This window comes from Panthera tigris, chromosome C1 (assembly GCF_018350195.1).
Source record: "Panthera tigris isolate Pti1 chromosome C1, P.tigris_Pti1_mat1.1, whole genome shotgun sequence".
Lineage (NCBI taxonomy): Eukaryota > Metazoa > Chordata > Mammalia > Carnivora > Felidae > Panthera > Panthera tigris.
Genome location: NC_056667.1, coordinates 54,614,474 through 54,635,377, shown reverse-complemented (window position 1 = coordinate 54,635,377; position 20,904 = coordinate 54,614,474). Strand labels below are relative to the sequence as shown.

Genomic DNA, 20,904 nt, shown 5'->3' with positions numbered 1-20,904 from the left:
CCAGCAATTAATACCCCAATTTTCTATGCTGCTGATGCTTTGTTTTGGGGATGAGTAATTTTCAGATAGGTTTATATTATATATATACATAGATGTATGCATTCATTCATTCAACCATCCATCCATCCATTCATTCATTTATTGAGTAATTTGACCATGTAGTGTGTACAGGGAGCTATTCAAATAAAATGAGAAGCAATTCATGATAAGAGATATCAAATGGGTTAAAATTCATTGATACATATTCACAGATGGCTGAGCAGAACAAGTGAAACATAACTTAATCTTAAAATTCTTTAAAAGAAATAGAAATGAGAAATCCAACATAAGCCATTGTTAGGAATCACTTGCCATTTAGAATCTCCTCTATTTCTATTAGAGTAATGATTGACGCTTTTGTAGCATAAGAACCATAACCAATGTGAAATATACCGATATATTATTAACTAGCGTAGACTCTATTTCTCTTTTTGCACCTGAATTAAGTGTAGACATATAAATGTCTGATTGCTTGGTTGGAAACATCTAAAGTTGCAAAAGGATCTGCCATTTTTATCATGGCACTAACTGGATTTCAGAAGTTTTTCCAGTTATCTTGTACTAGAGATAACATACTGCATATGTCATTTATGAAATAAATGGGGTACACGTGGGTTATCTAGAAGAGGTTACGGATTCTAAAACCAAGAATATATTCTCAGTTACAATCTCTCTTTTTACTTATGTATATCCAGAAACACCCTTACCTTTCCCTAAAGTAGCAATAACAGCTCATTCCCCTACATTAAATATCAAAAATCATAAATATTGGGGAATCCTCATAATGGGCAGAGCCAAGTTCCCACATCAGAAGGAACCTGGGGGTCCGGGGGATGGTGGTGGTAGGGGGATCTGAGAGTCCCTTAATTCATGGTGTTGCTGGTATGCAGAAACAGCCTAACCTTGTAATTACTTTCTCTGAGTGCCCCCATCTACATTTCACACTACCTTCCCTAACCAGAGTTTTAACCACATCATGTCAAGATATTACCATGAAAATAGGTGTTGAGAAGAGCTCAGAATAAACCACTCTTCTTGCTGCACCATCAGTAACACAGCTAGTTGGAGGAATATCTGCTAGATGACCCGGCAAACATATTCTTTTTGATAGAGGGGATTTCATCTTTCCTAAATGCAACTAGCTTTTGGCCAAATATATGCTGTATGTCTGCAACAGTTTTAGTAAGTTCTCTTTTCTTTCTTTCTCCTTTTTTTTTTTTTAAGTTTCTTTCACATAAATCTGTTCATTTAATCCCATGATCTTGTCTTCTTACACTTACCCCTAGGTAGCTTCCAAATGCCCACTAAGTGTGTTAGACCCTATGGAAAAGTGGATATAAACGGGTTTCAGGAGGTTAGGTAAATTTTAAGTTAATTTAAAACAATAGTTCAGTAAGTGAAAAATGATTTGAAAGATGTCAACTGAAAAGTCAAAATGTATGCATTTAAAATGCCCCTCTTACTAGAAATCACTGGTATTGCAGCCCTAATTGTGGGTTTTAAATCTGTACTTTCCATTGCAGAGGGAAAGAAAGCACATATATTTCATGGCTCCTGTTTTCAGGGAGACATCTTAAAATAGCAAGTGCGTATATGATTAAAAATCACCTGAAATATCATTTCCTGTGGTTGATTGTTATTAACAATCAGTTTATTCATCACTAACAGCAGTGATAAAGGCCATTATAAGCACTAAGCACTAAGGAAGGCATCGTTATAGATTTTATTCATCCCAGGCAGGCAAATACTTATTCTCAGAAGACAGATGATTACAACTTCTTTAGAAAGTTTTGTTGAGTTTTTTAAAAGCACCTCAAAAATGGTTCAGAATTTATTAACTACCTCTGTCAGGGGGTTGCTGTAGGAAGATCAGATCTTTCTGAAGAAGATGCCAAGAACATATTAGCTGCTAGTTTGAGAACCTTCATCTGTTCCTTACATCTATTTTTAGAAAACAGTTGTAGCGTTTAGCAAACACCACTGAGAAAATACTGTACATGTTGGAACCCAGAGTTCAGCAACTATAGAAATCTAGTAGGTGGGAACTGGGGGAAAGGAGAACAAATTGTAGAAAAATACCAATTTGAATAATGTAAGTAAGGTCTGCCTATATTTTAGGTGCCTGAAAGATGAGAGTATTTAAAACATTTTGATAATAAAATATAAGGAAGATTATGGGCTTTAATATCTTTATTTTTTATTTTATTTTTTTTCAATATATGAAATTTATTGTCAAATTGGATTCCATACAACACCCAGTGCTCATCCCAAAAGGGGTTTGAATATCTTTAGATTATGATCTGTGACATTAGATTAATGTTTCTTTTGGGAGCAGAGCAATGAAAATGTTGTTGTTGTTTTTAAAGAAAAATAATTTCCTTAGTTTTCTTCCCATGAGTTTCTAGGTGTTATATCATAAAAAAAAGACACTATGATGTGTTTTTAAAAATCACTGTTAGTAGGGGCACCTGGGTGGCTCAGTCGTTTAAGCATCTGACTCTAGATTTCCGTTCAGGTCATGATCTCACAGTTTGTGAGTTTGAGTCCTGCATCTGGCTCCAAACTGGCAGTGTGAAGGCTGCTTGGGATTCTCTCTCTCTTCCTCTTTCTGCCCCTCCCCAGCTCTCTAAGTAAATAAACTTAAAAAAAAAAAACACTGTTAGTAAATATGTAAACCTCATATTATTCTTAATTGCTTCAGAAGTAACTCTGAATAATCTTTTTGTTATTTTTCCTTCTTTTTCAAATGCTTGCAGGAATGTAAGCCAAAAAGAAATGTGGTCCCATGTATTTTTGCCACTTTGCAAAGCACAAAAACAATTATAAAATGAGCATAGCTTTCTAAAACAGAAGGAGCTGTTTAAGGTTTACATAAAATTCATAAAAGGGTGACCACATGCCAGCCTCCAGTTTAAGGGGTTTCTGATCTATTTAGCACGTATGGGCGGAACACAGCTCTCTGTCCAACCTCATCAAAACTTGGCATAAACACCACTCACCACTGGTGATGGGGAAAGTGCAATGTTGCCTATCGATGCCTTCAGCTCATCCACGGTCACAGCACTCTTAAGAATGTCTTTAGATTGTAATGGCTTAATCTTGATATTAAATTTCTTGTGTGATTCTTCTTCCTCTTCCGATTCACTCGAAGAATAAAAGTGCTTTCCTTTGGTAGGTAGAACACAGTTAAAGATACAGAACTCTTTTTTCTACTGGGAAGCAATGATAAGTATAAGACAAGAGTGACTGCATATAGAGGCAGCAAAGGTATCCTTAGATGGCAGGAAATCAAAGCAAAATACACAGACAAATAAAAGAGCAGATTAGGAAAGGGTTCAAATTTATTTACCTTTCCTTGGAACATGATTAAGAATGGTGAATTTCTAGGAGCAGTAGTATAAGGTCCTACATTTTTGCTGCAGGTGGCCATTTGTTATGTCCCACTCAGTACAAACACGGACAGGCCCACGGGAGCTTTCCTGTCTAAGGAGAAAGAAGGCCACTCTTGGGATGATTTGTGATGAGTTTCCAGTACTTTAGGGACGCTCTGCCCAGAGATGGTTTGTGGGGAGAGCACAGGTAAGAGCTATTTTCTAGTCACGATAAATGACATGGTCATATCAGGTTTTAGCAGACAACCCGGTACCCAGAATTTACACAATCTTTCCTCAGCACATTTTTTTTTCTCCTCTCTCTCTTTTCTATGAATAGATCAAGGCAAAATGCCTGCTTGTTAGTGACCGGGCTGTTCTCTGCTGTTTATTCATTTCTAATATTAGGGACAACAGGACTCAGGAAGTTTGGACTATTTCTTATTTCAGCACCTTTTCAAAAAATCTGAATTTATATACAGTCTTCTTACAGAAAATAAAGATTAAAATAAAAATAAAATAAAGAAAGGATATAGCCGGGTTCCTCGGGTCTGATGCTATAGCCTTCTTCATCCAGCTCAGGGGAGTTCTATAAAATACAAGTGCACATTAAGCATTTATTATCCTGACAAAAATCAAGGAATTATTAATTTTCCTTCTAGAGCTTTCTACTTAAAGATATAGACAGATCTTTTATTTTAACCTTTGGAAGTGAATGCCAAGCAGCGTGTGCTTAGATATTTATTCAAGGATACTTGGAGAGTCTTTCTATCAGAAAAATAAACTAGGAATCAACTGTCAATGAAAGGAAACATTCAAAGAGCATTTATCATGCATTTCTTATAGGCCAAGGACTGTGCTAAGCAATATAGGGGAATACAAAATGCAAATTATTTTTCCTCTGGAAAATTGAAAAGTATTTTGGTAGGCAAAACATTTTAAAAAGATATAAAATACAAAACATCAGAGCGCCTGGGAGGCTCAGTTGGTTGAGTGTCCGACTTTAGCTCACGTCATGATCTCACGGTTCGTGGGTTCAAGCCCCACATTGCGCTCTGTGCTGACAGTCTGGAACCTTCTTCAGATTCTGTCTCCCTCTCTTTCTGCCCCTCCCCCACTCATGCTCTGTCTCTCTCTCTCTCTCTCTTAAAAATTTTTTTTAAAAAAATTAAAAAAAAATCATTGATAGGGGTTTGAAGGAAAAGGAAATTAGTGAAGTCCTGCCTTTCAGGAGACATGGAGAGGGTGGGGGGGGGGGGTGGCGGTGGTAAGGGAGAGGCTGTAAGGAAGAGATACCAAGGCAGGAATGGATAGTATGGTTCAGATGGGGAAAGAGAGAGGCAACAACAAAATGACTGACTGCAAAGGAAGCTGCACAGTGGGAGAACATAGGAAATAAGACCATGGATGGCCAACGTTCTGGAGGAAGAGTTCAAACTTCATATGGTTGCTGCAGCTTCTCAGGGTAGAAAGTAGCATCTTAAGGTGTTTTGGAAGCATGCTTCAGGAATAGACTGTGGGCAGAAGAGACTGGAGAAAGGAAAGCTCATTCAAAAACTTGTATCAATCAGGGAAGATGTGCTAAGAATATGGACCAAGTTGTTGGTGGTGGGAAGTGATGAATCTTAGTTCTTTGTAACATCTGGCATAGGAAAAAAAAGGAGAGGGAAGGTTCAAGGAGACTCCAAGATTTCTACTGTCAAATCCTCAGGGACTGCTGGTATTTCTGACTGAACTAATGGTAACAGCAGGCAACTAACATTTTTAAAGAAAGGAAAGATAAAAGAGAATTCGCATGATTGGAATTAGTATTATTATCTTTGGGTTCCTATTATATGGTAAGTACTGTGACTCCCACTTTATTTCATTAAACCTTCATTAACAATCCTATGTGGAAAGAATTATCCCATTCACTGAGGAGGAAACCAAGAGAAATGAGATGCCATTTTGCAGGAAAACACACCCTAGCGAATGGCAGACCTGTGCCTGGACTCCAGATATATGAGACTATACCCTTATGCCCTAGAGATGAGGGTGAAGCCATTCAAGGGTGGCTCTTTTAAAGTTGTGGTTAGAGGCCTAGATGTGAGAAAGGGACAGAGTTGGAGAGATTTTGGAGTCACTGAAATGATAAAAGTGCCATGACCATAGAGAGAAAGAAAGCCTGAATGCTATGGAAAAAAGCCACCATTTAAAAAAAAAAATTTTTTTTAACGTTTATTTATTTTTGAGACAGAGAGAGACAGAGCATGAACGGGGGAGGGTCAGAGAGAGGGAGACACAGAATCCGAAACAGGCTCCAGGCTCTGAGCTGTCAGCACAGAGGCCGACGCAGGGCTCGAACTCACGGACCGCGAGATCATGACCTGAGCCGAAGTCGGCCACTTAACCGACTGAGCCACCCAGGCGCCCCAAAAAGCCACCATTTATTGAGCATTTATTGTTTCTCTCTTGCCCTTCTTCAGTACCTGAGGGTTTTTTTTTTTTTTTAATTTAAGTGTATTGAGGTCACTTGCCTGATAAAAACCTGACCCTGGCTTCTCACTGCACTTGGAATGAAAGCCCAGGGCCACTGTGCAGCTCACAGCCCTGTCTGACCTGGCTCCAGGTCTGAGATTCCCTTCCCGGATCCTCCTCAGCTGCAAGGCCTTCATTCTATTGTTAACTTTTATGGTTTGAATACGTAAGCTCTTTCCCATTTCAGGGTCCTCATAAATGCCATTCTCTCTGCTTGGAATTCTCTTCTCTTCAATGTTCAGTCAGTTAACCCCTATTATACTTAAGGGCTTTGCTTAAGGGTCACATCCTCCATGGGCCTTCCTTACTCTCCCCTCTCTCTGCCAAAGCAAGATGACATAATCTCTTAAGAATAAAACCTTTCTTATTACTTCGAGAAAGTGATGTCTAATGTATAATCACAACGACAACTCCTATGTGACCTGATTAGTTTTCAGGACTAAACAAATTTGAGGGAAATTATGCTCCATTTAAGCATTCACAATGTTGACCAGGGATAGCGCTAGAGTGTAGGGTTTAGAGGGGGTAATATTACTTTGATGAGTAATTTGGTATTTTTACTGTCATACTTCTTGTTTGCTTACAACATTCCATTTTTGTGTATTAAAGAATCCTACAAAATATAATAGAGGTCTTTCTCGGTAAAGAAGAATTAACTCTGGGAAAAGAAAGCATATTTTTTTAATATTTAGTAGCTTCCTTTATAACATTATTTGTGAACAATTTGGATTTAGGGTAACAGAGGGATCGGCATAGATTTTAGGGACTTGAACTGCTAAAAATATCTAAAAGATCCCAATCCCGGGAAACAGATATGAGAGAACCAGGTGATGAGGTTGGCAGAGTGACACATTTTAGAGTGGAGGAGTGGGAAACATCAAGAATGTAACCTGCTGGGGCAGCTGGGTGGCTCAGTCGGTTGGGCATCTGAATCTTGATTTCGGCTCAGGTCATGATCTCACAGTTCCTGAGATTGAGCCCTGATTCGATTCTCTCTCTCCCCCTCTCTTTGCCCCTCTCCCACTCTCTCTCTCTCTCTTTCTCTCTCTCTCAAGATAAAGTAATAACCTGAAAAAATAATTTAACCTGCTGAGCTTTAGTTTTCTTTTCTATAAAAGGCAAATAATATAATGCAAAAAGCATTTGCTTTTTAAGGCTGTGAGGATTCCACAGCATTTAATATTATGACTGACAAATAGGGAATATTCAATAAGTGGTAGTATTATTTACTGTACAAATAAAGTTATTATCAACAAATATGCAAAAGCTTTAACATTAAAATTAGCTTTTATGCAAGGGGAGGTTTGGTCAAGACAGTCATCTAAAGGACATACATGCAAAAGCATTTTGTAAGGATTGTGAATTTAGGTACCTACTGTATAATAGAAATGACCTTTGATGTGCATATGATTTACATGTTTTATATGATTAGAAATCCAAGAATCACTGTGGCTGTCCTGTTGTGGATGGTGAAGTGGGTGTTGATGTAAATCAGTTTCCAGGGGAATCAGGTGGAGAGTTTAGGTGTCAGCTGAGAGTCACCCTCACTCATTGAAAAGCAACAAGTGATTGTCACTTGACCTGGGAAAAGTCTGTACCATGAGGTTCTGTGAATTGTTTTGTGCTGTGGTCTGAATGTTTGTGCTCCCCTCAAATTTATATGTTGAAATCTTAACCCCAAAATGATGGTGTTAGGAAGCGGGGCTTTTTAGAGGTGATTGGGTCCTGAGGGAGGAGCCATCATCATTGGGATTAGTGCCCTTACAAAGGAGATCCCAGGAGGTTACAGCTAGAAGGTGCCATGTACAAACCAGAAAATGGGCCCTCGACTAGACACACCAGACACCGAGTCTGCCGGCACTATGACCGTGAACTTCTCAGCCTACACAACTGTTAGAAATAAATTTTTGTTGTTTAGAAGTCACTAAGTTTATGGTATTTTTGTTATAGCGGCCTGAATGGACTAAGACACTATGAGACCAAACCCCAGAGGTTAATTGATTGACTTGATTCTCAAAGCTGCTTAGAAATAGAACCAGGACTGCAACATTTGGACTTAATATTTAAAAAGGCATTTTTTTTTAAAACACATATCATAGGCTAGGCAGGAACTAAAATAATCTGCAAATAATGAGCTCATTGAATCCTTTCAACGATGTTATAACGTAACTACTGACTTCATTTCTGTTGGTCAGGAAATAACCATCCCAAAGCCACACACAGAGGATCAATCTATGGAGGGGCTAGGTCATGAACCCAGTCTAACAGACCCTAGGGCTCTGAAACTCTGTAACCACCCTAAGCATGCCAGGCACTGCCTAATGAGATGGAGAATGTTTCACTTATTTCTATGTCTTATTATAAACATAAGAATGCCTCAACTCATTTTCAAATTGTGAAATACTTAATAAAGAAAAACAATGTTCTGATACTCACGTATCTTTCCCAATCAATTTCTGCATAAAATCCATTTGGTGCCCCGTTACTTTTCTTCTGCAATAAATTTGAAAATAAATTTAGAAGAGAAACATTTGAATAAGAGACAAGGAACAAAGAACACTTAACTCTTATCTGTATTTAGCAAGAGCTATCAAAATCCAGCACTGGAAAGACAAATTAGAGCAGCCTATTAAGCAACCACACTGGTGTAACTGAATGGTAAATTGAGCTGCCATGACACTGCATAAAAGAGCTTACATACTTATTTCACAAAAGACTGTAAGATACCTAAGCATAGGAATGGTAACAGCTAGCTGTTCAAATTTTATTGGTTACCAAAAAATTAGAAGCACCTACAGTATAATTTAATCCTCTATACCTTCAGGGGATATAATCAGATATATATATATATATGGAAACATTTTGACTGCCATGTTGTTCTCATATACAATTAGTTCCAACATACCTAAAGAGTATCTCTCCAAGTCATTAACTAATCTTCCTTTAGCTTTTCTAACACTGACTCAACTTTTCCCTAACCACCCCTTTGATAGAATGTAAGGGGAATCAACTCCAAGTTAATTCAGTTCCTACGTATTAAAAATAGTTTTGTTATTCTTTCCAAGTGGCTTTTCTTATCAAATTATTAAAATAGAATCCAAGAATTGATTGTGGATTTCTGTCATCCGTGTGTTCTACGGCTTCATGAGCATACGTCATTGCAAGATGACTGGATATCAGCCATTACTCTTCGGATTCTTTTCAAGTTCTATTTTAGCACCTAAACAATCATGATATATGGCCACAAGCATTTGAGTAAGGCTGTGGCATCATACAAACAGAAATTTCTAAGATTCCCTACTTTCTGGGAGCAAAGGACAAAAACACAAATCAGGTTGGTAAGGGAGGGTCCATTCAACAACATTCCTGTGTTTAGCACATAAAACAATGGTATGTCACCGAGAACTAGCAGAACTCAGAACAGCACATATCAAATAGTGAAGCATGCGGCTTGAGGACAGGACTTCTAATTTTACAATCACAGATAAAATCCACTTGAACTACAACATTGAACAGCTAACATCTAATTTGACAAGTAGGTAGGAGAAGGAAGTTTTCATGTATGCCTATCACTAGAAAAGCAAATTAGAGGTAACCTAGTAACCATTGTCATTGATTACTGAATGCTGGACTGGGCATTCTAAGAACTAGCCTAGTTTATAGCTAGAGTGAATAGCGGGTAAGGCATAATAGATAGTGTCCGTGCCCTCTTTCTTCCTCTTCTTATACACCACCACTGCACTAGAATGCACAAATACAAGAACTCTGCCATGCTTCCAGCACCCAGGAACACTGACTCCGTGACCCTCTTTTTCCTTGTTTTGCTCCTGACAAAGATTATATACTTTGTCAGACTACACCATTTTAACCTTTTCACAGAATTGCCTTCATTGAATTAGTGCTTCAGCAATACTCTCCCTACTTTGAACAAAGGGCATTTTTAAAACCTGCCACATCATCCTTGTACCTGTATGAGTTATGGAGTTAAGGACAAGGTCCATTACATAATGTGCCATCGAATAATAAAAAAAAAAAACCTCTCCCATGGAGAATGGATATGGTTCCTATTTTCTTTTTGTCATATTTACTCTTTTTTGTAATTCATACTTTACCAATCTATTTCCATATGAATTCTTTGCAAAATTCTCCAAATTCCTTTTAACAAACATCGTAATAAATTCAATACACAGATTTAGTTTATAATAATGAGAAATCAAATGAACTATGTTGTTCCAAAGAATTAAACTCATGAATTTTGTGATCACTATAGTATTACTATTAATATAAAGTTTGCTTCTGAAACAATTCTTAAATACAAAAGATTGTTATCTAAAAATCGAAAAGGTTACGTAAATTACTGAGTTCAAACTTCTAGCTTGCTTCCATAGTAGTCTCATCTCCATACTCAAAGCCCTTTACAACCAAGATAGCTTATGTGTTCAGCTAAATAAATAAATGTGTGTGTGTGTGTGTGTGTGTGTGTGTGTGTGTGTCTTTCTTGAGAACATATATTCAACATTATGGATAAAAAGTTCCTGATTTTTCGGGATCTGGGTTGAGTGAAAAAATTCCCAGTTTCCATGGAAACCAATATAGAAGACTAAAAGGAGAGAAAGCAAAATCTATAAAAAGAAAATGTCTTTTAAACTAGGAATCTTTTAAACACAAATACCAAACACAAACAACAAATCATAAACAATACACTTAGAGGCAGCTCTTCAGCATACAAGCACACACAAACATGGCTTTATCAGAGGAATTGGCAATTTGGCCTCACTCATGCTAGCGGATTATTATGAACATATTTGGCTTCACAAGTGGAAATGATCGAGTTTAAGTTTGGCTGGAGCCTGGCTGAATTATTTTTGGCCAAACCCCAAGAAAAAAGCAATTCTCCTGGTTATACCACCAAAGCAAGGTACAGCTCATAGTAGTAATAGGGAAGGTAATGGCTCTTTTGATTTTTGATCGGAAAACATTGAAGAAGCAAGAAAGAATATAAGTAGGAAGATATCATTTAAAAACTAGGCCTCATAGTAAAAGCAATATCAGATATTGGCTAACATATAAATAGCGATTTTTCTCTTGGAGTTGGAGTTATGTATTCTTTTACTTCTTTCTTTTCTAAAATTCTACAATTAGCATAAGTCAACTTTTCTCACTTGAATATATGACTGTTACTTAAAGATAATTGAGGCTCATGTTAATATTAGTCATGCTTTAATAGGTATTTTACTTTGGTCAGGCTTATTATCTGCTCTCAGATACTATGATGGGCTAAATCAATAAATGCAGTAACAGTTGTGTTCAATTATACATTCATCAAATTTCTCAATTTCTACTGTGAATGCTTCTCTTTTCCAAGGTCAGCTCATGGCCATGTAGTGTTCCTTAGACATGAAGTATTAAAGATACATGGTATTCTACTTAAAAATTATCTTCTTGCCACCGAGCCAAGACTTGACTCACTTTGTAAATAATCCCATAGAACAGTACTATTCAATAGAATTATCGGTGAAGGTGAAAATATTCTATATGTGGACTGTCCAATACGGTAGCCACCAGCCACAATTAGCTATGGAGTACCTGAAATGTGGCAGGTGCTACTGAGGAACTGAATTTTGAATAAGCATATGTAGCTACTGTACTGGACAAGACGGTAATAGTTGCTGTATAGTCTGGGCCTGGATCAGCATCCCTGACTCACCATCGTTTGGCCGAGTATATTCGTTGCCACAAGCCAAGGCCCTGCTGAATTCATGATGTTACTAAGATAGTGTCTATCCTAACAAATGACTACTCAAGTTGTATGGTGATGCTTATATTATAGCCAAAGCTTTCTTATAGACAGCATATTATTTTACAAGTTTGAATCCCTGTCCTTTGTCTAAGACAAAGGAAACACATGTCCTTTAAACCCGATTACTCTTTAAAAAGTATATTCAGACGTCAGTATATCAGGTCTATATGGTTGATTTAAAAATTGGCCTTGGATATTCAAGAAAAATTTAGAAATAGCTAAGAAAGTTTTTCTTAGATTGGTTAAATAAATGCCACTGTTTTTTCCAAATTTCAAATTGGGATTTTACTCACTGTTTCTACAACCCCTTGGAAATTTTAAACTAAAATCTGTTTCCTTACCGAAACTTTTTTTCCTCCTTCACGCGCACACTCTGCTTTGTTATTGTAGGGTGGTTCATGTGGGCTGGGCTGCTGGAATTGATTGTTTTCATGTAGAAAAAAGTTGTTAAAGGATCTGTTTGTTCTTTAAGACACATATAAAGAATCACATGGAGTCAGCAAACATACCATAGAAGAAACAATTTCTAGGCCAAATCGTAGGGCCTACCAATCTCGGCAGGGTTCCTTAAGCAAGGAGTGGACTTTGGGGCCCATAATGAGGCTCTATTCAGCAGGCCAGTGTAGCTAGGCCAGGAGAAGAAGGGAGAAGGAGGAAGAGGCATCCCAGGCACTAGGGATTACGTGGATCTGGGCCTCATTCAGCCAGAACTTAATTTACAGGTAGAGAACAGACACTGGGACACACCAAAGAGACTAAATAAAAATGGTTATATTTCCAATAGGAGTCCAGTAAGTCGAGCTCTACCGTATATCCCTCCTTTTCAAAGCTTTCCTGAAGGTTGTCAATACGTACAGCATGAACTGCTGACAGCTTCAAATCTGGGCCCTTTCCTGCACACGCGTTCAGGATGAGCAGAGATCTCCTCACAGCAATGGCTGTGATTCCCTGTGCACACCGCCCCACCCCCCCACCCCCGCCTGTGTGGATGGAAATCTAAACTGCTCAGGAAAATGTTTTGAGTGCACCCTGCACAAAGGTGAGTTGGTCTCTGGGTTAGAATGCATTGTCACTCGCAGCTGCCTGAAGTCTCAGACATCATGCCAGACAGCTCTGCTGGAGGGACATTCACCGGTGGGGAGCAAGGCAAGCCCACCTTCACACATGCAGCCTTGCCACGAAGCCTCTGTAGACTAACCCTCAAAAGTGCGGTCACCAGAGATGGGCCTCATTAAGTTTTGAGAAACTGAAATTAAATAGGTATCAGTACATCGAACTTATCGCATAGCCATTTATAAGCATTAAGGGGGTGCACCACCACCTGTGGTTTGCAGAACCACATTAGTGAAACCATGCAGTTCAACTTCAGATACCCAGGAGACAATAATTTGGAAGCTAAATCAGCCAGGTAAAAGATAAAAGTGCGCCTGGGTCCACAGACACAAGGGATTAAAGAAATCAGCCTGGGTTTGAAAGAAAATTGAGATCGCTAAGGACTGAATGCAAGCAGAAACTTGACTTCCTACAGCATTGATATGACAAGAAGTTCTCAAAATTTGGAAGGCAGCTATGCTCACCACTATACCACCAACGCAGGAGTTCTCAAAATTTGGTAACCACAGTGAGTGAGGAATATCTGGGGAGTCCTTCCAAACGGTAAAACTAGCAGCTGGCTAATAAATGCCAATTACCTAGGAAGCTGCATTTACTTAGAATGTGGCCTTTTTCAAACAGGTCTGCCTTACTTCCTGAGAAGTCAAAATTAAACAATTCCTCTTTCCTAAAATCACGACCAGTGATATTTATGGCATTTCCAATTAGGGAACAAGGAGGGTGCCACTGCTGATAGATAAATATATGACTTGGATTGGTGGCAGAGAGAGAGATCTCAGGGAGCTCAGCTATGAAGCCCTGACTTAGGGTACACGAATCCACAGAATCACGGCTGGGCTCTTTAATGCAGCACATGCTCATCATTGCCAGCTGCATGCCAGGGCTGCACCGACATGCCAGGGCTGCGGTTCTACCAGAGATTTAAACTGGTGGTCCCTAGAAGAGCAGAGAACACTGAGGTAGCAATGGGGTAGGGAGTGAGGAGGTGGCGGAGGGCAGGAGGAGCAGGGCATTAAAGAAAAAGGGACAAGACTGAGGTGGTAGAGGGAGAGAAGCAGGAAACAGCAGTCTAGCCTAAGAGCAGCAGGGACAGAAAGCAGAGAGTAGCTAACAGAGCCTTGCTGAGGTCAGAATGAAGGAGACAAGAGAACCCAGGGAGGGGACCAAGACAGAAGCAGAGAGAAGACACAGAAGCAGAGAGTACCTGAGACAGAGTTAACGAGAGGGCTCTGAGCCAGAAGCAAGAGGTGAGGAGAAGCTGAGTCTTCTGGGTCTTTTTTTTCCCCTGCTGAATAGAGCCTTGATTATAGTGTTACCCAATGTCTGGTCAATTTATGTCTATTTTCTTAACATTTCATGGCGAGAACTACATGAATGCAAAAGGGACCCCAAAGCTAAGAACCTTGAGTCAAGTATGGAAGAAAAAACTTCTGCTATAGCTGCAATTAACACCTCAATTTGAGTATAATATGATGAAGGGTGATTTTTTAAAAAATATTTTTAACCACCAGATTTATTTTAGTTCCCACTCCAGCCCAATGAGCCTAATGTGAGTCCATTTTTTTTTTCAGTAACAGCTGTTCTTTTGAACCTTCTGAATAGGCGTCTGATTTAGATTCAAAGGAAGTCATTTTAGAAGTTGGTACAGACTCCCATAAGCTCAACTCAGATAAATCCAAGCCCATGTGCCATAGACTTCTTTAAAAAAGCAAGAAATCTGGTGGCCAGCAAGAAGTCAGAGTTACTGTTAAGCCTAAACCCAGTGGACACATTTTCCTCCTTCAGGCTGTAAATTCAGGCATAAGTGGTTTCAAGACCATTCCCTACTCAGGAATTTAATATAGAAAATGTATCTGCAACTCAACTAAAGGGGAAAACCTTCTTTCAATTTTATTGGATCTGAGCTCCATTATGACTTTGTGGCCTCTGTTGGAGAAAAACATTCTCACATAATGAGCTATTATATCATTAAATTGGAAATGAAATAACAGTTAATGGTAGCAGCCCCTGCAGGAACTGTCTGGCTTTTGACCCACCATATTGTTGAGGTTTGCTCGCCTACTCTGGGGCAGGATTTTAGGTGAATGCAATAAATAAGTTTAACTTGACCAAGACTGCATTTATATGTCCCATGCAATTACTACAGAAAATTACAACAGTGAGAGGTCTGAAAAGTCATTTAAGCTATTTTTTCCCTACAGGAAAAAAAAAAAGAAATGGGGCTTTAAGAAATTCAAACATAGTATACATATTGAAATGCAAACCTACTGAAAATGGTCATTTAAATACTTACAATTCCATCTCTATCTGGTGAACCTCTGTAACAAAAAGAAATGGGTAGCTATTAGGAAAATGAATCATTCTTGCTACATAGACTAACATACAACAATAAGAATTGCAGACCACCTCTCTCCCCCTTTCCTGTGTTCCCACCCCAGTGAACCTGGCTAATGAAAACGAAATCAAAACAAATTAGTCGAATGATATTTGAGCGTGGGAGGTATGCCTGTGTGTGGGGGAGGAGGCAGATTCTCGTTAAAAGCTGTTGTCCAAAAGGTACATGTTGCTATCGCGGTGTCTTGGTTCACTTTTGAGAGGGGAGTTTATTAAGAGTCTGTCCCACTCAGCTGGCTCCATTTAAACTACCACAAGGAATGTAAACTGACTTGCCCTCTCTCATCTTCTTCCCTGTGACTGGTCTTGAATCTCTCCCTATAGAAAGGAACTCCTATGGTATTTCTCTCTTTACTTTGAGAATCTGTATTTTCTTCTATGTTTATGTACCTACGGCTCCTTTGATTTCAGGAGAGCAGGGAATGGAGGACAGTGTTTGCTAAATGGCCCCCTTGATGACCTAAGGCCAAGAGAGTTCATCATCCAGGGTGACACTGTGTTGCAGTGCCTAGCAGTAAAGGTTCCAGAGTAGGATGAACGTGGGTATCCAGACTCCACCACTCATTAGTTCTGTGACCTTGAATACATTACTTAATCTCTCAAAGTCTGTTTAGATAAAATAAAGTATATAAAGAACTTGTAATTAGTTCCTGGCCCATACTAACTATTCAAAACTGTTCATTTGTTATGTTTTTTTTTTCTCTTTCATGGTGTCTCATCACTGAGAACACACAACTGACCATTTGCAGCCATGTTAGACTTCAAAGCAAGTAATATTATTGTTCCTGTGGGAAACTGAACTGGAGGAGCCAGAGGAAGGGAGAAATAAAAGGGTAGTCACTGTGACTTTATAACTTCCTATTTTAGTTCACTCTGTAAAGAGCTAGAAAAATGTTATTCTATTAACACGGAGGCCAGAGTTATGCTTAGATGAGGACCTGCATTGTTTGGAAGGTAAACTTAATAAGTGCTTGAGGTGGACTCTGAAGTCTTATGGAGTTTGGTGTGGTTGGAACTGTTCTTTAGGAGGTGGGACCAAGTAACAACATTCCTTATTGATTCATGGGGTGGGGAGGAGGAGAGAGGAGAGGGAGGGAGGGAGAGAGGCGGAGAGAAATGCAGAGAGTTAGGAGCACATCTTCTGGGCTCCATGATGGGATTTCCTTTTCCTACTAACACCCCCTTCAAATTCAGCAAGATATTCCATTTGGATTATAAAACACTTGATGGGAGCACATCATTTTCGTAAGCAGTTCTGTGTCTGTGGGGATGCAGAGGTAAATCAGCGATACATGGACTAGATACAGAAAGGACCCAGATATTGAAAGACCCATGGGAGTTGACAGAAATCTTGGGGTCTTTGAACCTGGCTATGGGAATTAGTTGGTTCAAAGAAATTTCATGTAAAACAAAGTGTAGGAAGATAAAGGTTGCTAAAAGTTATAATTCACTGAATGAATACTGAGTGTTTATAGCCAGGCACTAGGCTAGAATCAGAGGATAGAAATAATGAAGAAGTCATGCTCATGGTAAAAAGAATGAGACAGGCGAGTAAATCCAGGGGGTTACCAAGGTTACCAATAAGCCCAGGTTGGACAGAAAGCATAGAGGAAAGGTACTGCCCTACATTCATCAAAGCAAACTTCCTTTTTCAGATTTATATACTGCAAAAAATAAGCATTTCTTACCAGGATAGCAAACCTGTACTGAAGGAACTGAGAGAGAGATGATTGTGTCACATTTAGGGTAAGACATATCCAAAGGTACTGATCCTCACGGGGATGTCTTTGGGGCAGCACATTATAGATATGAAGACAAGGCTCTGCAGATAGGCCTGGCTGTGGCGTTGCCCACTATTGGTCCAGGTACAAGGGTATATCAATAGGCGATCTAAATGAGAGGCTGCTTGATCTCATGCATATTGCAGCTATAGGGGTGGCATTTCCCTGTAATTGGACATAGCGGCATAGTGTCCTATCCTGCCTCTGTCTTAACAATTGACGGAATGGAGCCTGTGTCTCCTAGTCTTGTGGCTGTAAGCATGGCAGTGAAGACCACTGGCTGTAGTGCCAGACTGCCTGGATTCAGTCAACATAGATTCCTAACTGCATAACCTTGGGCAAGTTCTTTGAGCCTTTTGTGTCTCAGTTTCCTCATTTACTAAATAGCTATGAAAATGGCATATACCCCATAGGCCTATTAAAGGAGTCAATGAAGTGAAGAAAGTGAAGAGCCTGGAATAGTGTCTCGAATATAGTAAACACTCATGAAATGTTATCTAGAATAAAGTTTTTATACAATCTGACCTAGGATGGGGAGTGGAGAGATGTTTGCTAACATCTCAGTCTCAGCTGCTAGAGCATGTGTTATCAATGCATTTTCTAACCCCCTCTTATGAAGTTTTATACATATATTTTTAGTAATTTTATTTTCTTTTTAGCAGTGAACCCATTATATTTACTGACTTCTATTTGAAAACTAATCATCTACCATGGGCCTTTGTCTCTATTTTAAGAAGTGTCAGTTCCCTTTCGCAGCTACTGCCTTTTCTCTTACTCCGCTACAGGTCTTGATTAAAATTTTGCCCACCTAGTCTTTTTCTTCTGGGTGACAGAGGATGGGCACTTGATTTGGACTAGAATTCTGGCTCCAACTCTTATTTCCAGATAGCCTTCAGAGAGTTACTTAATCCCTTTTGGCACTGATTTCTCATTTCTAAAATTGAGATATTATTTCTAACCTTATTGAATCGCCGTGAGGATTAAAAAGGATATCAGTGCATACAAAAATACCCTGCACAGGGCCTGCCACTTAGCACAGGCTCTCTCTTTTCCTCTATCAGACGCTGTAATGATGATCAAATCAGGAAGCTCTGGTCCCGACCCCGCTCTCTGTCTAAGGAGTTTCAATCAGCTATAGTTGGAGCTGGTCGGCTACTGGAGCAGGTTGCTTGGCAACACTCACGGAGTTGTGACAGTCCTGAAAACAGTTTGCATCAACAAGGTTTCAATGATTGCAGACGAACATAAGCATTACCTAACACTGAAGGGACAGTAAATTGCCACAACAACTTCCCAGCCTTTTGCAAGAATGATGCATGACCCAATTCGAGAGCAGGGGTTCATGAAAAGCAAAGGTTTATACTAAACAGCATGTCCTTCAACTATCATTGCTGGTAGAATAAGTTTATGGCTGGGGTGCCTGGGTGGCTCAGTCGGTTAAGCCTCCGACTTTGGCTCAGGTCATGATCTCACGGTTCGTGGGTTCAAGCCCTGTGTCGGATTCTGTGCAACAGCTCAGAGCCTGGAGGCTGCTTCGGATTCTGTGTCTCCCTCTCTGTCTCTGCCCCTCCCCTACTCATGCTCTGTCTCTCTCTCTCTCTCAAAAATAAATAAAACATTAAAAAAATTTAAAAAAAGAAAAACTTGCAAGGCTAGAGTGAATGTCATTTCCCTGAAATAATTATTTACCAAAAGAAAAAGCATACAGAAAAGGTAAGAACCAGAGATTTTAACAAGTGATATCTACACACACACACACACACACACACACACACAAATTGCTTCCTCCCCTTAGGAAACTTTTTACACTATCTGGTTTAAAAGGCTTCAAGGCTTCAAGGTTGCCCATTCCTAAGGAAGGAAGCCCAGACACCTCACCCTAGCCCTTAAAGCCCTTCCTATCTGGGCCTAGTCTCCTTTCCAGCATTGCCTCCCATTACCACCTTTACCTGCAGCCGTCATGTAGACAAACTGTCCTAGCTATCTTGTCCTGAATGCCTACTGGACTTTTCCATCTCTCTCCCTTGGCTGTCATTGTTCCCTTGGCATGAGATGCATGTCCTCACCTACTTGAAGTCCAAACTCAAGGTTCCTCCCTCTCTGAGGCTTCACTGATCATCTGTCCAAACATGAGTTTCCCACCCTCAAATTTCCATGAAATTTCATTTTTAACTGCTCATAAGGAACTGACCACATATTAATTTGTATTAGTAAGAGTAAGAGTAGCATCCACTGCCATTTACTGAGCATTTACTAAGCACTAGCTACCATAGGAGGCATTTCAACTATGTTATCTCATTTTGTTATATGGAAGATATTTCTTTGGTATGGTAGATATTTTATCCCATGATTTATACGTTCTTGGAGGACAAGGACACAGTACAGCGCTCATACTGTGCTAAAATTGATGCATGATAAAAATATATGGGATGAAAAGCGAAAGGTGAGCAGTAAATGTAGCCCTCTTTGGTTTCACCTGTATCCAAACAACTGTTGATTTTCCCATTTTGTAACTTTCGGGGATTCTAGCCAAATAAAGGGTTTAACGGGTGCTTCATTCTGCCGTGCAGCTGACCACACCACATGGCCACATGTGGTCCCTCAGCTGCAGCTGAGCCGCTGTGCTGTCCCAAAGTACATACGTCGAATCAGTGTCCTTTTCTTTCTTCCGTATTCCAAAGGCCTTCCTTGTACGTTTTTTCAATCCTGTGGAAAAAACAACAAAGGGTCAAGGAGATCGAATTTCTCTTTGAACACTCCTAGCAACATTCAAGTACACGGTATCAGGGCTCCAACTCATGAACTGTGAGATCATTACCTGAGCCAAAGTCATAAGCTTAACCGACTGAGCTACCTGGGCGCCCCCAAGTGAACGAAATTTTTGAAGTTGCAACACACCAGTTAACTTTGAACATTTAAAAAGCAGTGAAAGTTTATGTAAGTATCTGTGTGTGCACATGGACATGATTCATTATTATTGTCAACAGATGTTTATCAAAGACCCAGCACTGTAAGTTCTTAGCTCTCTGAACAATCTAAGAATATAAAGAATGCAAAGGAGATCAGGGCTAGATATAGAAAAGATTGCAAGCTTCTCTTAGATTATTGTTATTCATCACTAAATAGGTCCTTGCTCAAGAAACCCTATCACAGATTCATATAAACAGCAATTTTTGGGTGAGACATATCCTGAGAGTAGGACCATTCCAAGGCACAGATCACATGAACAAGAGAGCTACATTGACTGAACACATCTTTGTCTCCCATAGTCCCATCTCATCTTTTTCTAATTCTTCAATTCTGTGGATTATTAACCATTCTCTGAACATACCCCAACATCTGTACTCCAGTATCTCTTTCTTCTATAAGTGGTTCTCACCTCTGGTTGAGGTGCTTTTCCTATTCGGATATTTAGAATTTCAACCATCTATCAAGGCCCAGACAAACGCCACCTTCTCTGTGAGGGCTTCTCAGTCCTAGAGGTATAGGAAACTGACTATTCTGTGCCCCCCCCACCCCTAATGTTGCTCTTAGGTATATTTTTATTTATCAAATTGTTTCACTTAGTTCCTATGTCACTTTCCCTCACAGGCTGTGAGCTTTTCTACGACACAGGCCAAGGATTCCTTCTGTATGTTCCCTACACCTGGTATAGGTACCAGATAACATTTGTTGATTTAAAATATCTTCTAGGAAGCATCATTCAGGAAGTATTGGGGTAAGAAGGCTCCTTTCTTCCATCCTGGAGAAACCAAGCCCAATCTTGGTTCTTCCATTCCTATCTTGTCAAGGCTCTGTCTGGGATTCCTATCTCCTACATGTTCCATAGTTACATATATGGCTCATGTTCCTTAGTGAGTATTATTCAGATATACTAGATGCCTATATA

General features: G+C 39.5%; 1 protein-coding gene across 1 annotated transcript in view; it reads right to left on the bottom strand.

Annotated features, from left to right (window-relative positions):
• Positions 1-20,904, bottom strand: part of SGIP1 (SH3GL interacting endocytic adaptor 1) — a 200,121-nt gene that overhangs the window by 93,084 nt on the left and 86,133 nt on the right. The window contains 6 exon segments of the mRNA XM_042997502.1: positions 3,039-3,214; positions 3,945-3,999; positions 8,364-8,420; positions 12,069-12,140; positions 15,134-15,158; positions 19,658-19,721. Of these exon segments, the coding sequence (XP_042853436.1) occupies positions 3,039-3,214; positions 3,945-3,999; positions 8,364-8,420; positions 12,069-12,140; positions 15,134-15,158; positions 19,658-19,721 (449 nt within the window).